Genomic DNA, 22,286 nt, shown 5'->3' on the forward strand with positions numbered 1-22,286 from the left:
TAGTGCCTTAGGAACAGAGTTTCAAAGCCTTTTAGGCACCCAAAGATGCAACTAGGCATCTAGTGGGGTCAAAAAGCACCTAACCTTCTAGGCACTTTTGAAAATCCCATACCTTTGAATATCTGGCCTTCAGTCTGTGAGTGCCTCAGTGCCCCATCTCTACATTGGGGATAACAGCACTGTTCTACCTCAGTGAGGTGCTGTGAGGAGAAATAGGTTAGACATTGTGAGGCACTCAGATACTATGGTGACGGGGGCCACATAAGAACCACAGGTAGAGTGGGAACCTCTCTATACCACTGCTATCCCTTTCCTCGGTTTTGGCTCCTTTTCACCTATGCCCCCAAATCTCCCTGTTTTCTGAATGTAACCTTGGCTAAGAGGGCTTGGCTGTATTTCTTCTGAGTCCCCTGTGTTCTCTCTTCAATAACCTCCACCCCCTGCAGAGGGATTCCTGTTTTACAGGCTCATCTAACCCTCCAGATCCTTAATTTATTTACTAGCCCATTCTTATCCTAATCACCCTGCCTCTGTTTGTAAACAAAATACAGACTCCCTGCCCCAGGGGCACCTCTCCTCTGCAGAACTCACATTCCACACTAATACTGTGCTGTAGTTAAGAGCTCCACCTGGGAGCACGCCCGCCTCAACAGGGGGAAGGGAGGAGAGCATGAGGCCCCCTGCCCTGTGTCACTTTCTGAAAACAAGTGTGCTGAAATATGAAGAAAGGAAAGTTGCTTCTTTAACACTGTAAATAGACTCATAGATAGGGTGACCAGATCACTCAGGTCAAATATCGGGACGCGGGGGGGCGGAGCAAAAAAAAAAAAAACAGCGGCAGAGTAGGGGGGCGGCCCGCGGGGCCAGGCGGCGGCTGTTCTCCCCACCTGGGCAGCAGGACTCGGGAGCAGCCACTGCTGCAGCTCCTACTGCCGCGGCCAGAGGAAGCAGCCATGGCGCTCGGCGGCTGCGGCTCTGGCGCCCGGGCCCGAACCCCCCGAGCCCAGGCCTATTGCGGGGACCCAGCAGTGCGCACGCTGCGCGCGCCCAGCCCCTGGCCAGTCGCGTCTGGGCTGGCTGCCCAGCTGATGCAATCCCACGGGCGGCCCCGGAGTGGGGGCAGCAGGCCCCAGCCCCCCCGCCCTGCTCGGGTCCCACAGGAGGGAGGGATAGATCAGTGGTTTGAGCATTGGCCTGCTAAACCCAGGGTTGTAAGTTCAGTCCTTGAGGGGGCCACTTAGGGATCTGGGGCAAAAATCAGTACTTGGTCCTGCTAGTGAAGGCAGGGGACTGGACTCAATGACCTTTCAAAGTCCCTTCCAGTTCTAGGAGATAGGATATCTCCATTTATTTATTTAGCGGCTGCTCCCGAGTCCCGCTGCCCAGGGGGGAGAACAGCCGCCGCCTGGCCCCGCGGGCCGCCCCCCTACTCTCCCTCCAGGTACCGCCCGACTGAGTCCTGCCTGCGCTCGGGGCCAGGCCGGACTCTCACTCACCCCGGCCCCGCGCTCCCCCTGCGTCTCCGGGGCCTCCCTCCAGCCAGGGCCGGCTCTAGGATTTTTGCCGCCCAAAGCAAAAACAATTTTGGCCGCCCCCCCCCATCTTTTAATTACCCCGGCCCCGCCTCAACTCCGCCCCTTCCCCAAATCCCCAGCCCTGCCTCCTCCCCCCAGGCTCTCAAGCCTAGGAGGGAGGGAGGGGGAGATCCCGAGCGGCCGCGGCGCGCGAAACAGCTGATTCGCGCACCGCTGCTCCCCCTCCCTCCCAGGCTTGAGAGCCTGGGAGGGAGGGTGAGTAGCGGCGCGCGAGCGGCAGCAGCAGCGGAGGTGAGTTAGGGCGGCCGGGGCACATTTTTAGGGGCGGCATTCTGGCGCCGGCCATGCCGCCCCTAAAAATGTGCCGCCCCAAGCACCAGCTTGTTTTGCTGGTGCCTAGAGCCGGCCCTGCCTCCAGCACTTGTGGAGGGAGGAGGAATGGCATGCTTGGGGAAGAGGCGGGGATTTGGGGAGGGAGCCAATGGGGGAAGGAGGGGGCGGAGTCGGGGCCGGGGTGGGGGCGCGAGCCCTTCCGGGCTCCGGAGCCTTTGCTTGTTTGTCCAGTGTCCCGACCTAACATTGGTCGGGACGCGGGACAAACAAGCAAATATCGGGACAGTCCCGATAAAATCGGGACGTCTGGTCACCCTACTCATAGACTTTAAGGCCAGAAGGGACCATCATGATAATCTAGTCTGACCTCCTGCACATCAAAGGCCACAGAACCTCACCCACTGACTCCTGTAATAGACCCATAACCTCTGGCTGAGTTACTCAAGTCATGATTTAAAGACTTCAAGTTACAGAGAAGTCACCATTTGCAACAGTGACCGGTGCAAGTGACCCGTGCTCCATGCTGCTGATGCTGCCAACGGCGAACCCCCCCCCAGGCGAACCCCCACCTCTGCCAATCTGATCTGGGGGAAAATTCCTTCCTGACCCCAAATATGGTAATTAGACCCTGAGCATGTCAGCATAACCCGCCACCAAGACAACTGGGAAAGAATTCACTCAGAGCCCTCCCCATCTAGTGTCCCACCTCGGGGACATATTTGCTACTAGCAGTCGCAGATGGGCCACATGCCATTGTAGGCAATCTCATCATACCATCCCCTCCATGAACTTATCATGCACAGTCTTGAAACCAACTAGGTTTTGACCCCCACTGCTCCAAGTGGGAGGCTGTTCCAGAACTTCACTCCTCTGATGGTTAGAAACCTTCACCTAATTTCAAGCCTGAACTTGTTGATGAGCAGTTTATGTCCAGTTGTTCTTGTGCCAACATAGGCCCTTAACTTAAATAACTCCTTCTGAATGATGTGATATTCAGAGAATGATAAAGGGTGCCATCTACTGAAGATATGCAGAACTGCTGGCTTGTTTGGACTGATTTTCATGCAGCAAAACACAGCTAATAAGTTTAAACTAAACTAATGACCAAAGTAACTGAAAATTAAAACCTGTGGCAAGAAGTTTTAAATACCAAATATAAATCTGGAGAGAAAGAAGTGGCCACAGAGGTCTTGTGAAATTTACAAATCTGAAGTAAAGAGTTGTGTATTTGAGAGAATAAGACCAATAGTAATGTTTCCATTAAACTAAACAAAAGCGAATTAGAAACAGCACTTTTAAAACAAATAAGCAATAACACAAACAAATCATTGTAACTCTTGCTAGTGCATAAAGACTAATGACAAACTAATTGTCTACAGATATAAAACAGACTAGCTTATTTTCATTCACTCTTCTCTGTTGTTTAGTGCTAATGTTATCAATGCTGTATGATATGCAAAAGATAGATGTTTTTCTTGAAGTTTTTTACAGTCTAGACAGACATGTATTGTCGTTTTTGACTGGTAAAATGGTTTTGGTTTGTTTACTTTGCAAAAAGCCAGTATATATAATGAGAAATACATTAGAAAGTAAAACAGATGTATACGTCTTTCAGTTTTAAGAATGTGAGAACTTCTTGGCAGAGGCAAAGATACTTGTTTTTTAATATATTCTTTTCAACCGGATAGTAAAAATTAAAGCCCTGAACGCTTGTAAATAAGGAAGCTGGCCTGAATTGATTTTCTGACCGGAAGGCGGCGCTGTTGCATCAAGTAAATAATAAGTGCAACAATTTTATATATATATAAACACAAACTAGAGAGGGAAATAAGACCATTACTTTGGAGTGAGGGAAAGAAACAAACGAGATATGGTTTAAGGTCAGAACCGTGTAAACTACCATACAAAGCCCTCTTTCAGGAGCTGGCATAGTGGCTACAGGATACACGGTTACAATCTACCTATTCATTTTCTACGCCGGGGAGGAGGAGACAGGTAGATGAACCGCCTGTTCGTACAGTTCTGTGTATAAATTATGCGTCTGAATGAAATGAGTCTAATCACTGTTTTCAGGGACACGTGTTTGGTCTTTCACTCAGAAACTGGGATCTTCACTCTCGACAGTTTTCATTGTCCAGCAGCGGAGGAAAAAGAAATCTCCAGTGAAAATCAGAGTGAACCCCCCTGTTTCTGATGGTCTCCTGCAGGTAGAGAGTACTCGGGATGGCGTGGGGGAAGGGAGGGGAAAGAGGCATTTTAATTGCCCACAGGTGATCGCGTTGTCCTACATCCACTCCCCGGCACCCCCTTCATTCCAAGCCTCCCGACTCGTTCATTCGGGTCCCGCACACCGGTCTGTGGGCGCAGAGCATCCCGCTGCACGGGGCTGAGCGGGCGGAGAGCCCCGGGGCGGTGCACGAGTCCCTCCGTTCGCCTCCCCGGCGTGCAAAGGGAGGCGGGGGTCGCCCAAAGGTGGCTACTCCGCGTGGAGTTTTGCAAATTGATACAAACGCGTTGAGTTTAGAAATCCACCGTTCCCCCCACCCCGGCTTTCTCCCCCCCAGTAGACCCTCTTCCTGCGTCTGTTTTACATACGGGCCGCTCAGCTCGGATTTCACTGGCTGCCTCAGCCCCCTCCGGAGCCGCTGATTGGTGTTTTCCCCAGGTTATTTGCATGCCGTCTGCACACGGGGTGCCCAACAGAGGAGTTTGCTCAAAGCTTCTGCAAGTGGCCGGAGCGCCGGCTGGAGCAGAGACTGCAGCTGCTCTTGGGCTCCCCGGCTGCCGCGCTCCCTTGATGGGCTGGAGCTTTGCTCTGGGTAGCGATTTGGAGAAGGATTCTTTGGGCTAGTCTTCTGGATCCGTCCTCTTCCTGCCTGCTCAGCACTTCGCTGCCTTCAGAACCACCCGGCTCGCCGGAGAGGTGGGGTTGGCCTTGTCTTGAGGCTCTGAAGTGACCTGCCCTGCTAGGAGGAGACTCCTTTGGCACGTTGGGGAGTGTTTGATACTGACACTTTCCCCTCCCTCCCCGTACTTTCCATCCTTGCTCCAGACGGAAAATGAATGATCTCAGCCTGCCTGTGGAATGGAGTCAGCTGGCACCCAGCAGAGCCTGAAGGAGCCTCAGAAGCTGAAGTGTGAACTTTCTTCTCCTCTGCAATGTTATAAGCTGCCCAGCGGTTCTCTTTGTGGTGCCAGCCTCTCTGGTCCACTAACTGCAGCAGGGATCTAGTTTCATCTTCACCTTTCTGTGCCTCTAAGGGGCTGGATCACAAGTCTTTCCTATGGCTGGGATATACAGCTCTACTCTGAAGACCCTGGAGGATTTAACCTTAGACTCTGGTTATGGGGCAGGGGATTCCTGCAGATCCCTTAGTCTCTCTTCTTCTAAGTCTAACTCCCAAGCCTTCACATCATCTCAGCACAGGGGCAACTGGTGGTACTATTCAGGCTCCATGAATAGTAGGAATAACAGCTGGGATACAGTGAACACTGTTCTGCCAGAAGACCCCGAAGTTGCAGACATCTTTTCCAAGTGTCCTAAACTGCCAGATCTAGAGGAATTCCCTTGGACCGATGAAGACATTGGGAAAATACTCAGAAAAGGAAAGGGGGAAGGAAATACCAGAAACTTTTCTCAGGAAGCTGTCAGGAGACTCTCTCAGCTACTTAGGAGAGCCCTGATCAGGATCTCCAGGGAGGCCCAACGTCTGAGTGTGATGCATTCCAAATGCACTAGATTTGAGGTCCAAAGTGCCATCAAGCTCATCCAGAGCTGGTCATTGTCAGAAAGCTGTGTCCTGGCTACTGTCAAGGCTCTTTCCCTGTACAGCATGAGTGCAGGAGATGGATTGAGGAAAGGCAAGTCCTCCCGATGTGGCCTCACCTTCTCAGTGGGGAGGTTTTTCAGGTGGATGGTGGACACTAGGATCTCGGTAAGGATTCATGAGTATGCAGCTATCTCTTTGACGTCTTGTTTGGAGAATCTGGTGGAAGAAATCAAAGGCAGGGTTCTAGCGAGTCAGAGCCCAGATGGAGGAGGAGTGGGGGAGATCTCCTCTGAAATCCTTGAGATGGTCATCAACAATGATGCTGAACTTTGGGGAGTACTGCAGCCTTACGAGCATCTCATCTGTGGGAAAAATGCTAATGGTAAGTCCAAGTTATGCAACTGTTAACATAAAGATTGTTGTTATGCAGATACTACTGTGATAGGTGTAGGCCTGATTTTTGGCTGCTTTGCACCTGTAAAAAGTAGATGCAAAACACTACCAAATCAGAATGTGAGGATATTGCAATCACTGTGCACAGGTGTAAATTACTACACACGGTGCAACAGCAGTGGAAAAACAGGCCCTTTGTTATCAACAAAAATAAAGGCATTTGAGACTGCCATTAACTTCCTACTAGTTGCACTCTGGGATTATTAGCATTACTAAGAGAGAATGAGTGTATGTGTACCTCAAGTATTGATAAGGGAAAGTTGCATTAACAAACTTTCTGAACTTTATTTTGATTTAAAAAAAGCACCCTCATACTTTTCTCTGAAGAGCTTGCCAGTATCATATAAAGGATGATATTGAGAGCTTTGTGGGGCAAACTTTGTGATCTTAAGCATGTTTTTTCCCCAGATACAGCCTATAGAAGGAAAACAACTATGAGGTTGTTTTTTTTTCAAAAATAACTGTACAACTTCTGAGCAAACAACAATTATTTAGGATCTGTTGGTGTAAAGCTTATAGTGCATGGTATGTATATGTAAATTATACCAATTTTCACTCAGCTCACCAAATTGAGGATTATAGGATAGTTTTTGATTAATTAGAATAACATAGTATTAAGATACTTACCCCTGTAATCTGATTAGGAGAGTTTTTAGACAGTTAAGTAAATAAGCAGATAGTAGAATACTGGCATTTTCCTGTGATACTGAAAGATACAAGGTTTAAAATAAATTTTGACAGTTCTCTGGGGAAACTTGCAATATTTGTCTTTGAACTGTGTCACTGAATGTTAAAGAGCAACTGATGTCCCATGTAAATGTTTGAGAAGCATTTAGTCCCCGAAGAAAAGCTGTTTAGTTTGAGTTCATCTGTTCAGGTTGCTTAGTCCTCATCTGAAGTCATAAACAATTGTGACATCTATAACTTCAGATTGAGGGACAAGCAAAAGGAGCAGATCTACCCTTAAGAAATAAAGATCCTGTTCTCATGTGAATGTTAGCAATGAAATATCATGCATTTAAACAAAGGACCAAATCCTGCTCTGTGCTGCACAGGTGTACTAAGGAAAAGAATTGAGACCGCTCCTCACCTCCGTAGCATTACCCCTTACATGAGCAATAAGGCAGTGTCTCAGAGCACTAGGAAGAAAGTCTTAATTTCTGAGGGCACAGCTGAACACAATTTATTTTCTCCCTTCCTTAGCTAGGCTTGATCCAGCCTGTTCAGCACAGCCACCACATGCATGAACCACCATCACTCCATGCCTTCGTCCCAAACATGTGTGTCTATTAGATATGGGTAGGAGTTTTCCAATATGTGGGAGAGAAATGCAGCAAATATGTTATATGCGCAGAGTTGTCTCTAAACAGTGTGGCTTTTTGGAATGTTTCTTTGGCATGGTGGAATACATAACTGCAAATTAGGTCAAGTGAAATATACAAATGAATTCACCTCCTTTTTAAACCTCAGCTCTTTAGTGTCAGGACTGTATCCTCTGTGCTGGGAAAATGCCTAGTACATTTTTGGCTGCCACCAAAACAATAATAGATAATCCTGTGCAGGCCATGAGAGCATCTGTAGTTGAGGATCTATGTGAAAGGACAGGAGGACCCTCTTCTCCCTGTCATCTGGAGTAAAATATTTCATGTGGTTCTACTTGGAAAGGTTTGTCTTCTAGGTAAACCATATTCTCTGTTCAGTTTTTGCCACACAATTTCGGTCTTTGAGATAACTGAGAGTGTTAAGCCATAGTAGGGTGACCAGAGAGCAAATGTGAAAAATCGGGACGGGGGTGGGGGGTTAATAGGAGCCTATATAAGAAAAAGACCCAAAAATCGGGATTGTCCCTATAAAGTCGGGACTTCTGGTCACCCTAATCCATAGTGTTGCTGACTTATAAAGACTCTTTGCCTGAACAGAAATCTCCTTTTGGAATAATAACAATGAATGAATGGAGGCTGGTGTTTGATGGAAACATAAACAGCTATGCAAGGAAACAGTTCTAAATATTCAAAACGCCAAGTGTTCAGCTCTTGCAATTGAATACTAAGCATTGACTGGCCATGGAAAAGACTGGTTTCTTTAGCCTTTTTTGTGGTTTCTGTCTTGCTGAACATTTTTCAATAAATGCATTTCCTTTTTTGTACCTGCAGAGTATAGGGTGTCTTCAGGTGTGTTTAATTCAATGTAATGTGACCATTTATCTAAACTGAAACATAAGAATCAGTGACTCTTCTAATGTCCAGTCTTGCAATTACAAGTCAAAGATGACATACTGCATTGTAGATTTGGCTAAAAATATGAAATGGGTCAAATGAATATGTAACCAACATAGTACAATAGATCCTGCAACAACAGGCTGTGGGTTGAATCAATGCATTTCATTTCTGTATAAGAAGCTTAGCCACTGAGCCAAATTCTGCTCTTGGTTATATTAGTGGAAATGTGGAGCAACTCAGTGGAATTGCTATTTGATATTTACACTAATACTGAGAGAAAAACTTGGCCCATTATGCTCAGTAGTCTGGAAAACTTAACAAACAAGAGCTGGTATACAAAAGGAATCGCTCTTTCTAGGCATTGATTCCCAATAAGGAAATGTGGAGGGAGCTAATAAGTGCTAATTTAGTTATTTGCCCATTGCTCTATCAATACAAACACCTGTATGGCTCATCAGTAGAGATATCTGCAGTTTATTATTGCAACTGGGCATCTTCAAAGACAAAACTAAATTAAGTATAGAAACTGGTTAAAGGGAAGCTAAAGCACAGATGTAGAAGATGAAATTAATTAAATTGTAAAAATCTTAAGAAATGCCATCAATAGAAGATTGGTTAAAGCCATCAATCTTCAGTATATAGACTTTTTTTTTTCCGGTTTAGAATTGCTGATACATAGATTTGCTGTGGTCTGGTCCTGCAGTCCTTTCATACTCAAACTTCTTATTGAAACAAATGTGCAAGAACTTTAGGATCATGTGCTAAAACTATAAACCAGGCTTTTAGTTGGGGGAGATTTTCAGCTATTTTCCAGAAACATTAGCCTGGGACACAGGAGCAAACTCTTGATCTTTAGAAAAAGTGAGATGGGATTGTTAATGATGCATGCATAGACAGGATCTCCGTTTAAGTTGTCTTCAGCATAGCTGTACATATTAAGGACCTATTCTAGCATTTCTGGAGTTACTTTGTTTCAGGGTGAAAACCAATCTCTAACTGTAGGGGGAAACTTTCCTTGGGGATAGATGACCCCATAGTTACCACCTGAAGGGTTTCTTGTACCTTTCTGTGAAGCAGCTGGTACTGGCCGCTCTTGGTGATAGTTTACTTGAGGAGAAGGACCATGGATTTGATCCAGTATGGCAGTTTTCATGCTGCTGTGTTTGTTCTCCTCTGTTGTAGATGAATTGACTCATTTATAATTCATTATGCTGAGCTGTAAGAACTCCAGAAATGCTTTTGGCATCATCACTCTGTTAAGCACAGCACTTACTGTACTTAACCACCTAATACTCCTGAACGTGGAACTTCCAGGTAGAATGCACACGCCGTGTCCTAGCATTCCATAGATGGTAATGCTGTAGAATTCAAAAGCAAAAGGGTCATTAACAGCTTGAGTGCTCCCAAACACACCTGGCAGGTGGGGCAGCTGAAGTGATGCTCAACATAGGAACTTTGTTGCTAACATATTGGTACTTCAAAGCAAAGGGATTAAGGTTCCAGCACAAACTATACTGATTTCTTAAAAAAAAAAAAAAAAAAAAACAACCAACCCTGAACTTTTCTTACAGGATACTTTAGAAAAATGTAGCCAAACTGATTGCTGATGTAACTTTAGTGGAGTTACACTAGGGATGAATTTGGTCTAGTATGATATTAAGAGCTGAGGCACAAAGCAGCAAGTGTCTGGAAACTAAAAGCCCCATATTCAGTCAGTAACTTACCCCATTTTGCTTTATATTTCTCCATGCACATAAATTAAGAATGGCCTAACAGCCCTGATTTTAACTTCCTGACTCTTGTAGCGGTGTAGCACTATTCATGTTTGTTAAAGTTGTTTTTTGAGTTAATATCAAATATTTAAGATCAGTTTTGTACTTCAATATATCATCATGGTGCTAACCCCCGCCGAGATCCATCGATAGTGCCTAAGCATTGAATAAAGAAAACACCTTGTAATGTGTGCTGTTTATTCAAACTGCTTTCTGGTTATCTGAGCCAAAAAAATTGGAGCGTTCATAGTGTCTCATTAATTTTAATAAACTAATTATCTCCACTACTGCTCAGAAAAGCTGTATGTTATCAGGAAGTGTATATTTGAGAGATAATAGCTGCAAACATGATCAATATGATAAGTGGAGTCGAAAAGTTTTAGGACTGTTACTGCTACTGTACTTTTCTAGTTGTCACCTTTGATGGGCTGTGAATCAATTTAAAAATGGAACTTTTTCCTCTGTTCCACCACTTTGCTGCACTAGGGGCTGCTATCCTTAAACAAAATCTGTGCTGTGGTTTTGGACAGGTGGCTATATGTGTGTACCCAGTGACTGCACCTCACCTCTATTTTGGCCTGCCCTAACTCCTTGGTTGTTTCTCAGGCAGGCCACCACCTGCAGGATGTGCAGATTCCTGCTGCCTACATACCAAACAGCAGGACTTTGGTAGTTCCAGTGCACTGGGACCTTTCACAACCATATGATTATGGGTGAATTTCACCCAGAAGGGTACATTTTTACCCAGAAGGGTACCTAGCCTTCAGTTGTGGACGTGCAACACTTGCATAGCTGTGAACAGTTCTAATACCTGTATACGCCTATGTTAGAATTTGTATCCACAGAACCCAGTGGGACAATGTTCTAGGGCTGCAAATGCTAACACTTACTTGCATGCACATAGGTGTCAATATTTTTAAAGTGTGCATCCACATGTTTGCACCTGCAAAGGGCATGTATACATGCTCACAATTTTGCATACATGCAGGTGGAGTTTGGGTAGAGGCCTAGCTGAAAATGTGACCCTTAGTGATTGATTTTCATTTCATTCCATGAAACTGATAGTAAGACAATTCTGGGCCAAATTCATCCTTGAACTCATTGGAGTTGCACTAAAGATTAGTCTGAACAATAAAATCCTTTGTAATAGGGCTTCTCTGTTTGGTCACCCGAAGATTTGGTGCTGGAATTTTGTAAACTAACAGATTAATTACTAGGGACACATGCAGGTAGGTAGATTTTGTTATCACCAACTTGGATGTAATAGGGTTTGGAGCATCCATCTGAAACAAAGGGAACTAGAAACTGAGACAGAGGAGGCCCTGCAGGGAAAACCCTAGGTACAGTCATACTTAGGATAAAGTTTTTATTGCTTGTTAAATTACCAATAGTCCCAGTGAGTGTGTATATTTGAACTAACTATATGCTGTTCAGAGTGGGATGAGGATTTCATTGGATTACATCCAGCTAATCGTGTTGTAAGTGTGAAATACATGACAGGGTTTTTGTATTTTCATAACCGTAGGAGCTCTATCACCTATCATTCCAGCGCACAAGGCATCATACCGGTGTGACACTCTGAAATACCAATCTGATCTCTTGGATGTCAACACAAAATAATGTGTTTTTATTTTATTAATTTCAATTTTGTTTCAATTATCAACTTTCTTAGTAGTTGTAATTACAGGGAAGATTAGCACTCTACCCAGTGCATGGATATTGTATTTATACTGTGAATGAATGAATGATAAGATGTGGAGAGATGAGCAAGAGGCACGAAGAATCTAGAGCTCTAGACTGAGAGGTAAAAAAGAGTGCTAGAAGAGTTAAAAGAGAATATTGATAGAAAATGCCAAGAGGCTAGCCAAAGAGATGACTTTAGAACCTTGTATAAGACAATCAAACAGCTAACAGGAAACTTTAGCAGTAATTGAGGCCTTATTAAAGATGCAAATGGAAAGATTCTTCCTTTGTTCTTCTTCAGTACTAAAAGAGGGGCAGAACATTTTCAGGCTGTTTTAAATAGACCAAGCCCTAGCAAACTACTAGAAATACATGATCAAGACCTACTACTACTAGAGCTTCATGCTGATTTGAGATATTACAATGGAAGTTAGAAAAGCCATTGGTAAATTTAAAAAATGGGAAAGCAGCTGGAGAGGATGACGTTACTGGAGAGATGCTTAAAGCAGGTGATGAAACAACCCTCCAGACTGTGCTTGTGTTTTTTGGATAGAAAATGGAATGAAGGGGGAAAAAACAGCCCAGTGGAAGAGAGGCCTTACAGTAAAATTGCCACAGAAGGATGACCTTACCAATTGCAGTAACTGGAGAGGAATCACATTACTCTTCGTTCCTGGGAAAATCATGTGCAACATCACCCTGGAACGTATCAAGAAACAAATAGACCTTCAATTTAGAAAGGAACAAGCAGGTTTTAAATCACCTAGATCATGTGCAGACTATATTGTTGTTCTCAGCCAGCTTATAGAACTAAGTTTGGAGTGGAAAGCACCTTTTATGATAAATTGTGTAGATTTCCAGAAGGCTTTTGACTGTGTACACAGACACTGTCTTTGGAAAATTATGGCATACTACAGAATACCAGTAAAAATAATTAGAATAATTAAGCATCTATATGATAATGCCGAATGTGGCAGTCAGAGATGGTGACAACATCAGCCAACGGTTTGCATTGACAACTGGAGTAAGACAAGGGTATATTACCGGGGTAGTTAATATGTGGACCGCGAGCCAAATCCACACCACCAGATGCTTTTGAACAGACCTTGTAATCTTTTTATTATTTATTATTTCTTTTATTTATTATCATTTTTCTTCTCTGGAGTCTGGACCTTGACTATACCTTAACCAAGAAATTTGGACCTAGACAAAAAATAATTGATTACCCGTGGTATAGTATGTCTCCACTATTGTTTGCACTGGTCATTGACTGTGTCATGAGGAAAGTAACCAAGGAGTTTTATGGACAAATGATAAAGCGCAATTGGATGACCTCATTTTTGCTGATGGTATTATCCTGCTTAGTTCAACACATCGCTTAATGGGGAAAAAAGACCCAGCTTTTGGCAGGTACATTCAATCAATTTGGTTTGTTCATCAGCAAGAAGAAGACAAAATTTATGGCTTTCAGTGTTCTGGAAGTAACCATTAGAATAGATGAAGAAACATGAGACGTAAACAATCTATCTAGGGAATGAGATGTGCAATGACGGTGACACCATGCTAGATGTGAAGCAATGAATATCAGAAGCAGCAAACAACTTTCATAAACTTGAAAAGATTTGGCACGGGCACAAAAATATGAATTTTTAACACTGGCATGTCTGTCCTCCTTTGTGGAGCAGAGTCATGGAAATGCACAAGAGAAATGGATAAGAAGATCAAATCATTCCAAAATAAATGTCTGTGGAAGATCTTCAGAATCCATTGGAAGGAGTTTCTTGCAACGTCAGAAATCCTAAGTAGAGCAAACCAATCTAAAGTATCAGATATTGTAAGAAGAAGATGATGGACATATTTAGGACACTCTTTAAGGATGGGACCAGCCCGACTTCCAGGGCAAGTAGTAATATGGACACCACCTAGAAAGAGAAAAAGAGGATGACCTAGAGGAACGTTATGTAGAACAATAGAGGGGGGGAAACAGATCCATCAACATGACACTCAGAAGCCTGAACACACCAGCACAAGACTGAAATAAATGGTGGAAACTGTTGAATGCCCTATGCACCTGAAGCTGTGGCAAGATAAAGAAAGGCTGTAAATACAGAGCAGCCCTAATCCACATCAGTTTTCTAACATTTCAGAATTAATTTCTACCCAAGCATATTTTGCAAGGCTGTGTGAAATTTGAATAGGTTGTCTTTTTTTTATGAAACACATGCTTTCAACATGGAATTCATATGTGTAAAGAATAAATCTTTATCTGTATATTAATATCACCTTTAATTAAGAGTGAACATTTTTAAAAAGTTTAAATTAGTTTAATCTATTTTCATTGCCCAAACCCAGCGAAATGCATAATCAGCTTCACTCTTGTTTTATAGTCAGTTTCATTTTCTGGTTCTCATGTACTAGTACAGTGTTGCAGTGCTTAGGTACATAACACTGCAGGGAGAATGTTTCAATACATAAAAATAGTCTGGGTTCATTGAAATATAACAATGTTAGTGAAAATATTTACATTCATGCTAGCTTTTGTAAGATCCCTTTCCTTTCTCTTAGTAACAAAAGGTAACATTTTCAAAAGCATTTGCATCCCTTTTAAAAATAGAACTTTGAACATTTGACCCAAAATCTAAATGTTGGACCTAAAGCTAGTTATCATTTTTCCTTTAATGTGAGCTCATCTCAGTGGTGTAGGAGAAAGAAAATGGAAAAATGAGATCAAGAATAATACACATTGCTTAGTTATTATTATTATTATTATTATTATTATTTAGTTGCTATTTAGTCCTCACTCAGGCTAAATTCCCACTGAAATCAATGGGAGTTTAGCTTGAGGAAGGAGTCAGGGTTTGTTTGACTTTGCATATGGAATTTAAAAGGGAAAAAGTACAGAAAATAACTTGAAGTATCAAATACAATAAGAGTTTTCAAAATTGCTCAGCACCCAGCAGCTCCTAATGTTCTCCTGAGCAGCTTTCTAGGCATAGTCCTTTGCACGTGCAGTGTCTTTTTATCTGAAGACATTGCTGCTTCTTGCAAACCTTAAGAGTATTTCTAGACTTAAACTGCTGCAGCTGCGTCACTGTAACACTTCAGTGTAGACACTACCTGCGCCCACGGGAAGTGGTAGCTAGGGCGCTGGAAGAATTTTTCTGTTGACCTAGTGCTGTCTACACCAGTTACATCAGAATAACTACGTCTCTCAGGAGTGTGGATTTTTCACACCTCGGAGAGACATAGCTATGCCGATGTAAGTTCCTAGTGTAGACCAGCCCTGAGTCTCACATCATCCCTTTGTGACAGATAAGTAATGTACAGATCTTTTTCAAAGATGGGTAAGGGAGGCACAGAGGACTTGTGGAAGATCACATAACACATCAATGCTGATCAGGGAATAAAACTTGGGAGTCTGGGTTTGCAGCCGTATGCCCTGGCCATTACCAGAAACTCTGACCTCAATATTCCTTCTGTTATAAGAAATAAATGTGAATATGTCTTCATGACAGAGTTAGCCTAAGCTTGCCTAGGAAGGGCTGGGTTAGCCTAGTTTAGCCTGGGCTAGCTTAGCATGGGGGGAGTGTTTTCACTGCAAAGCACTATCCGTGCCAGACCTGTAGAACCGTGTCCACAATGGAACTGTGTGCTGGCATGGACTTCTGGTGGGATATCCCATGGTTTTTAACAGTGTGTTAAACTGGGCTGCTCTATGAATTCATTGGTAGGGTGCTCTTTGTCTCTGCCCTAGCAGGGAGCTGTTGTCTGTGGCAGTGACATGAGAACAATACTTTAACCCCACTTGGAAGCTATGTACATACTATTATTGCAGATAGTTCCAAAGGCAAAAGCAAACTGCATATGGCAGCAAGAACTTTTAATAAGAATGTCATTAAGGAATTCAGTCTGCAAACTATTGGCTCGACTGACTTTTCTGCCTCTTTGTTTCTCTCCTGTCCATTACATATGAAAATGTACCCACAGTGACATCTCCCCAGATTGAGTCTTACTCGTATCACGCCACAGCTTTACCAGACGGCTGGGGTCAACTTAATGTTTCTTGGGTGCATCTCTATTCAAATGCAGCATAAGTGCAGCAGAAATGGAGCAGGGAAACACGAGGTTAAAATGCAGTGTGGAAGAAGAGAAGTAGACAAGAAAATACAGCCCAGGTGGAATTGTGAGATAGGATTGAAGGACTAACAGCACCAGATTTGATTGACCTGAATTCTCAATGAAAAGTAGGTGGGTTGCCAGCCTGGGCTGAAAAGTAACCCAAGCTCAAGCCTATACCCTTAGGTGTGCCTGCTAGCATGATCCAAAGCCCCCTCCTCAAGCCTTGGTTAGAGGTTTTTCTGTGCATATGGAAGGGGATGTTAGGGGCAACACCTGGACTATAGACTGAGCTAACACTGCAGTGAAGACACATCCCATAAGTTGTTAACATTGTACTATGCTGGATTCTGGTGGAGAGAAAAAAGAGGAACATTTCCCTGCTCTTTTATTTAATAGGATGAATCTGAATGTTTATTTTGAACATCTCAGTGTCTTAACACTTGACATCTGTCTCTAAATCAAAGCAGGCCTGAGGCAGTGGTTAAAACCAGTTCAGCAGTGATTTTTGTTTCCTTACTTTAAAAGTCAGGACTGTAAAATTTCTTACCAGACTTCTGATATTTATAGCACAAGAGCTAGAAACATTATGAAACGTGCTACACCCTTCAAAAACACGTGATGGAGAGAAGCAATGTGAAAAATATTAAGCTGTGGTTATGTCCAAAGGAAAGTTTGTTGTTGCTGGCAGCTTAGGCTTTATAAAAGGGAAAAGAAGAAAATAGAAGGTGTTATAAGAGGGTGAGGCTTAAGAGTGCTCATTAATAGACCAAATTAATGTCTGTATCTGTGCATTTCACCTCTAGAGGTCTGAATTCAGATCTTAGCGTAGGTCATAAGTAAAAATGGAGTTCATGATCTTATTCTAGTCGCTAGTGAACACTTGTCCATGTGTCACAACTTCCACATGGTTATGTACAATTAACAACCTCTGATCCCAAGAGGCCCAAGATTGGAATAGAAACTGTGTTGCAGGGCAGGACTGGGGTGTTTTTTGCACAGCTTATGTGGGTTGAGTGCTTGCCCTGCCCAATACCTGGCTGCAGATTTTACTTTCCTGAGTACTAAATTTAGAATAAGTATAAAAAAGTGACTTCTAATGAGGGTAGGATATACTGTAATTACTAACTTTTGTAGCAGTGGAAACTAAGAATCATCCCTTTTAAATCAAGGTATGTGGAATTTTGAACTATAAAATATCCACTTATGAAAGTCTATATGCTTGAGTGTTTTCTTGTATTTGAAATATGACCTCCTTTCAGCCCTTTAAAATTGTGATCTTACTGCACTGGGGATCATAACTGATTATTTAATTAATTACATGACTTAATTCCATTACATTCCTGCTTGCAATTTCTTTTGTGGTTCTTTTTCTATTAGGTAGGTGGGCTTAAATTCCACTTTTATATTCTTTACAGGATGATCTCCTCTAACCTAGTCACCCAATAAATTGTAAAATCAGTCAGTTCCGTCAATCAGTTTAGGGTCTAGTTAGATCAGATTATGCTGATTATTGTGAATATATTCAAGCTTTCCCTGGTGGCTAAATGCAAGTGTCTGGGGTGAACACAGGCACACGTCAGAAAATCCACAGCCAAAATTGAATGCGTGGGCAGAAGTTGTCCATCTCTGTTCTGGTCCTTCTAAAATGATTGAGAGTCAAGAGTTCAGGGTCTGTTGTTTACTTTGCCGTAGACCTATTGTTTGACCTTCAGCAGGTCCCATTGTCTCTCCTTGCCTCAGTTTCCCCATCTATACAGTGATGATCTAATGGTACCAACTTCTGGGGAAAGATGTAAGACTTAATTTATTCATGTTTGTAAAATGTTTTGAGCCCGTGGGATTAAAGGTTCTATAGAGGACAAAGTATTTTCCTTTATCATCATGGGTCAGCCTAAGGGATCATTCATGACAGACATGATGCTTTCTCCCCAAGCTAATTACTGAAGCTATTTTATATAGATGGTACATGGTTCCTAGTTTATTTGGTAACTTCATGAAGCAGATAACCAGCATGGTAGCACAAATGGCAGAAAGCACTTTAGTTAGAGGATCTGTTAAGTTAATTATTTAGCTAATATATGAAGTTGAAGACTTTGAGTGCTGGGTTTATTGACGTTGGGGAATGCTAGGGGAAGGATTGTGATGTGTCACTTATGAATAACCCAAGGTAATAAAGATTTATCCTTTTCAATTCATGTTTTAGACCCCAGAACTATACAAACACTTACATGAGGGGAGCTGCATTGAGCTCTCTTTGGCCAACAGATGAATTAGTTTTAGAGTAAGCAGGAATAAAAAGAGACCTCCTCACCTCACAATGTTGAATGTTCTGTTAAATACTGTAGTTGCTTTAGCTATACAATTGTGATACCAGAATAGGTTAGACAAGGAAGGCGAAATGTGGAGTGATTGTGTGATACAACCCCAAGTCTGGACCCAGCCAAATTCTTTAGGCCACATCCTCAGTCTATGTAAATTGACTTCCATGGAGACATATGGATTTACATCAGCTCAGGATCTGGCCCTGCATTTATATTTCAGGGCATGGGTTAAATAAGCTCACAGGAAATGTACAAAGGTTCCTTGTAATATTTTAGGGGAGAAACAGATGGAAAATGTTAGCCATTTGTGACCCCCTTTCTCTATGTTTACAATATTACAGTCTGCACTGGGCGTTTTAATTGTGTAACTTACTTACCCTTTGCATTCTTTGACCTCTTTGCAGTTTCTGTGCTGACTTGAGCCTGAAGATCTTGCAGCCAGAATAAAGCAAGACATTTATTGTGTGTTTAATGTGGGACTTCTTGTGCATTCAAACATCAACAAAAAGTAAAACAAGCAGATGCAGATGGTTATCTCTTAAAGTATTTTCCTGGACCTTTACAGCTTTCTCTGGCTTTTGATGAATTCCACGATGATAGTGGTAGGTTTCCGCTTAATCTTTAGATTTTTGTAGCTCAGGAATAAGACGTTTCACTCTCTTTTGGCTGAAGGGGCAGAGCTTCATGGTTAGTGGTTAGAGCAGAGAAGCAGGCCAGCTGTTGGGTTTTTTTACAAGCTTTTCTCAGATTTGCGAATCTTGATATTTTTTTATTAGGATTTCAAGTCATTTCCTTTAAAATAGTGACTATCCACTACTCCATGCAGTCCAGGCTGCTGGGAAACCTTATGCTGAGACAGCCTGAAGTAAAAAAGGAACAGTTGCCAGACTAATCCAGGGACTTGAAAAAAGTGTGGCAAGAGTAGTTTAGACACTTTTTTTAAACTATAGAATAAAAATCTCTGGGCCAAATCCTGCAAGATGTTGAGTAACCAGAACACCTGCTGAAGTCAACCAGGACACTGCTCAGGATTTGGCTTTGTAACCTAGTTCACTCCAATTGGTAATGATGCAACTTTTCCAAAGCGTTAAACTCCGTTCAAAAGGTTTTCCATATTGCCATGTCAGTTGGCTTAGGTTTTTCCAGTGCAGGTTTGCGCATGTGTACTTGATGCCCTCTGTATTTCAACCCAACCATCTCAGTGCAGAGATTTCTTCTCCCTCAATGTGCGATTGTAATTCTGAATATTAATGGAAGTCGTGCAGTGAGGGGTTCTTTATGAGGTTTGGAGACAAAGAACATGTACACAGTGCTTAAAAAAGGTCTTGAGTAATAGTCCTGCAGACTGAAATTTTCTATCCACAGAACAGGTGCAGGCAATGGCAATACAGTCTTCTCCATCCCTAACCTGTGGCTAAGAGGATATCGATCAGTAGCTTGACACTTCTTCTGAGGGGGCTAAGAAGGATGATAATTAATGCCATCACTGATTGTGATGGTGGTTTTTCTGCTATTCTCCTCACTTCTCTCCTCTCTCCCCTCCCACAGAACTGGACTAAGAACATTAATGTCTCACAGTGGTTGTGACTTTTGGTCATTATTGTCCTGGGGTAAAATTTTCAAAAGTGATTTAGATGCTTCAGCAGCCCTTTTCTAAAGTGATTTAGGCATTTGTGGAGCCAAAGTCTCATTGAAAGTCCATGGGACTTAGGCTACTAAGTACCCCCAGTCAATTTTGAAAAATGTACCTCCGTCTGAATGTGATCACTTATCCTGGACATTATCAGTAACCTGTGCCATTCAGTCTCTCCTGCAATGTATTACCCCTGTGTAGTCCCTTTTGGAAATCTCCACACTCCTACATTTACCATTAAGTCTTCCAGCTGTTAGCTGTTTATAAGTACAAACAAAAATAAATAATTGAAATCTAGAAAAGGATAGCTCATAATATGAGTTGAAGAAAAGTTTTTCTAAATGTCACTCGACAATTACATCATGCAGGTTTTTAACAGTGATGCTGATATATAGTGGGGAAAACCCTATGTATTCCAGACTTCCAAGAAAAGAGAAGGCTGTTTGCCTTCCTGCAAACACTAGCACCAGCAGCATATCCATCTTCATCCTACAGAACCTTTACCCTCTCCTGTACCCTCTTAGGCACCATCCTATTAAACATGGCAAGTACTACCAGGTAATTTCTGCTATCTTATATGTAAGACAACGTTTATATTAGAGCTGTCATGCGGTTAAAAAAATTAATCGGGCTGTTAAACAATAATAGAAATCCAAAAATATTTAAATAAATGGTAGTTTTCTACATTTTCAATAATATTGATTTCAATTACAACACAGAATACAAAGTGTACAGTGCTCACTTTATATTTTTTTATTACAAATATTTGCATTATAAAAAACAAAAGATAGTAGTATTTTTCAATTCACCTCATACAAGTACTGTAATGCAATCTCTTTATCATGAAAGTTGAACTTAATTCTGTATTTGTATGTACAAAAAATAACTGCATTCAAAAATAAAACAATGGAGGCTCTAAAGTTTTACAAGTCTACTCAGTCCTACTTCAACCAATAGCTCAGACAAACAAGTTTGGTAACAATTTACAGGAGAAAATGCTGCCCGTTTCTTGTTTACAACGTCACATGAAAGTGAGAACTGGCGTTCACATGGCACTGTTGTAGCCGGCATTGCAACACATATTTATGTGCCAGATGCGCTAAAGATTCATATGTCCCTTCATGCTTCAACCACCATTCCAGGGGACACGTGTCCATGCTGATGATCCATAACGATCTGAAGCAGAGTGGACTGACGCATGTTCATTTTCATCATCTGAGTCAGATGCCAGCAGCAGAAAGTTGATTTTCTTTTTCGGTGGTTCGTGTTCTGTAGTTTCCGCATCAAAGTGTTGCTCTTTTAAGACTTCTGAAAGCGTGCTCCACACCTCATCCCTCTCAGACTTTGGACGGCACTTCAGATTCTTAAATCTTGGGTCGAGTGCTGTACCTATCTTTAGAAATCTCACATTGGTACCTTCTTTGCATTTTGTCAAATCTGCTGTAAAAGTGTTCTTAAAACGAACATGTGCTGGATCATCATCCGAGACTGCCATAACATGAAATATATGGCAGAATGCGGGTAAAACAGAACTGGAGTCATAAAATTCTCCCCCAAGGAGTTCAGTCACAAATTTAATTAATGTATTATTTTTTTAATGAATGTCATCAGCATGGAAGCATGTCCTCTGGAATGGTGGCCAAAGCATGAATATTTAGCATAACTGGCATGTAAATACTTTGCAACACCAGCTACAAAGGTGCCATGCGAATGCCTGTTCTCACTTTCAGGGGACGTTGTAAATAAGAAGCGGGCAATATTATAATTCTATAAATATAAACAAACGTGTTTGTTTTAGCGATTGGCTGAATAAGAAGTGGGACTGAGTGAACTTGTAGGCTCAATAAAGCTTTATATTGTTTTGTTTTTTGAGTGCAGTTATGTAACCAAAAAAGTCAACATTTGTAAGTGGAACTTTCATGATAAAGAGATTGCACTACAGTGCTTGTATGAGGTGAATTGAAAAATACGATTTTTTTACAGTGCAAATATTTGTAATAAAAAATAATATAAAGTGAGTACTGTACACTTTGTATTCTGTGTTGTAATTGAAATCAGTATATTTGAAAATATAGAAAAACATCCATAAATATTTATAATAAATTTCAATTGGTATTCTATTGTTTGTGTGATTAAAACTGCGATTAATTGAGATTAATTTTTAAAATCTCTCAATTAATCAAGATTTTTTTAAATTGTTTGACAGCCCTCATTTCAAAGACTGCTTTGAGTTTGACTGCCCAGTGAACAAGCTGTGGTTCCTCACAAATCATTCTTCCACAGCACTTTGTCCAACTCACCAGACATGACGTTCAAATTTTCATGTAAATTTCTTTGAGACTGAAGCATGCAAAATTGCACCTGCAAAAGTGAGGTCAAGTAAAAGTAAAGTCCAATATTTTACCAGGAACATATTTCATCACTTTTCTCTAGGTATCTTGGTAACAC

General features: G+C 42.1%; 1 protein-coding gene across 2 annotated transcripts in view; it reads left to right on the forward strand.

The window, feature by feature from the left end:
- Positions 1 to 5,152: 5,152 nt before the first annotated feature.
- ABTB2 (ankyrin repeat and BTB domain containing 2) overlaps positions 5,153 to 22,286 on the forward strand; it is a 200,827-nt gene continuing 183,693 nt past the window's right edge. The window contains exon 1 of one of the 2 annotated variants that reach the window (XM_065403267.1): positions 5,153 to 6,024. In XM_065403267.1, coding sequence (XP_065259339.1) covers positions 5,153 to 6,024 — 872 coding nt within the window. The remainder of the gene's footprint in view (positions 6,025 to 22,286) is intronic. The other variant, XM_065403266.1, reaches the window with a different exon arrangement.

Source organism: Emys orbicularis, chromosome 4, assembly GCF_028017835.1.
Source record: "Emys orbicularis isolate rEmyOrb1 chromosome 4, rEmyOrb1.hap1, whole genome shotgun sequence".
In the NCBI taxonomy this organism is placed as follows: Eukaryota; Metazoa; Chordata; order Testudines; family Emydidae; genus Emys; species Emys orbicularis.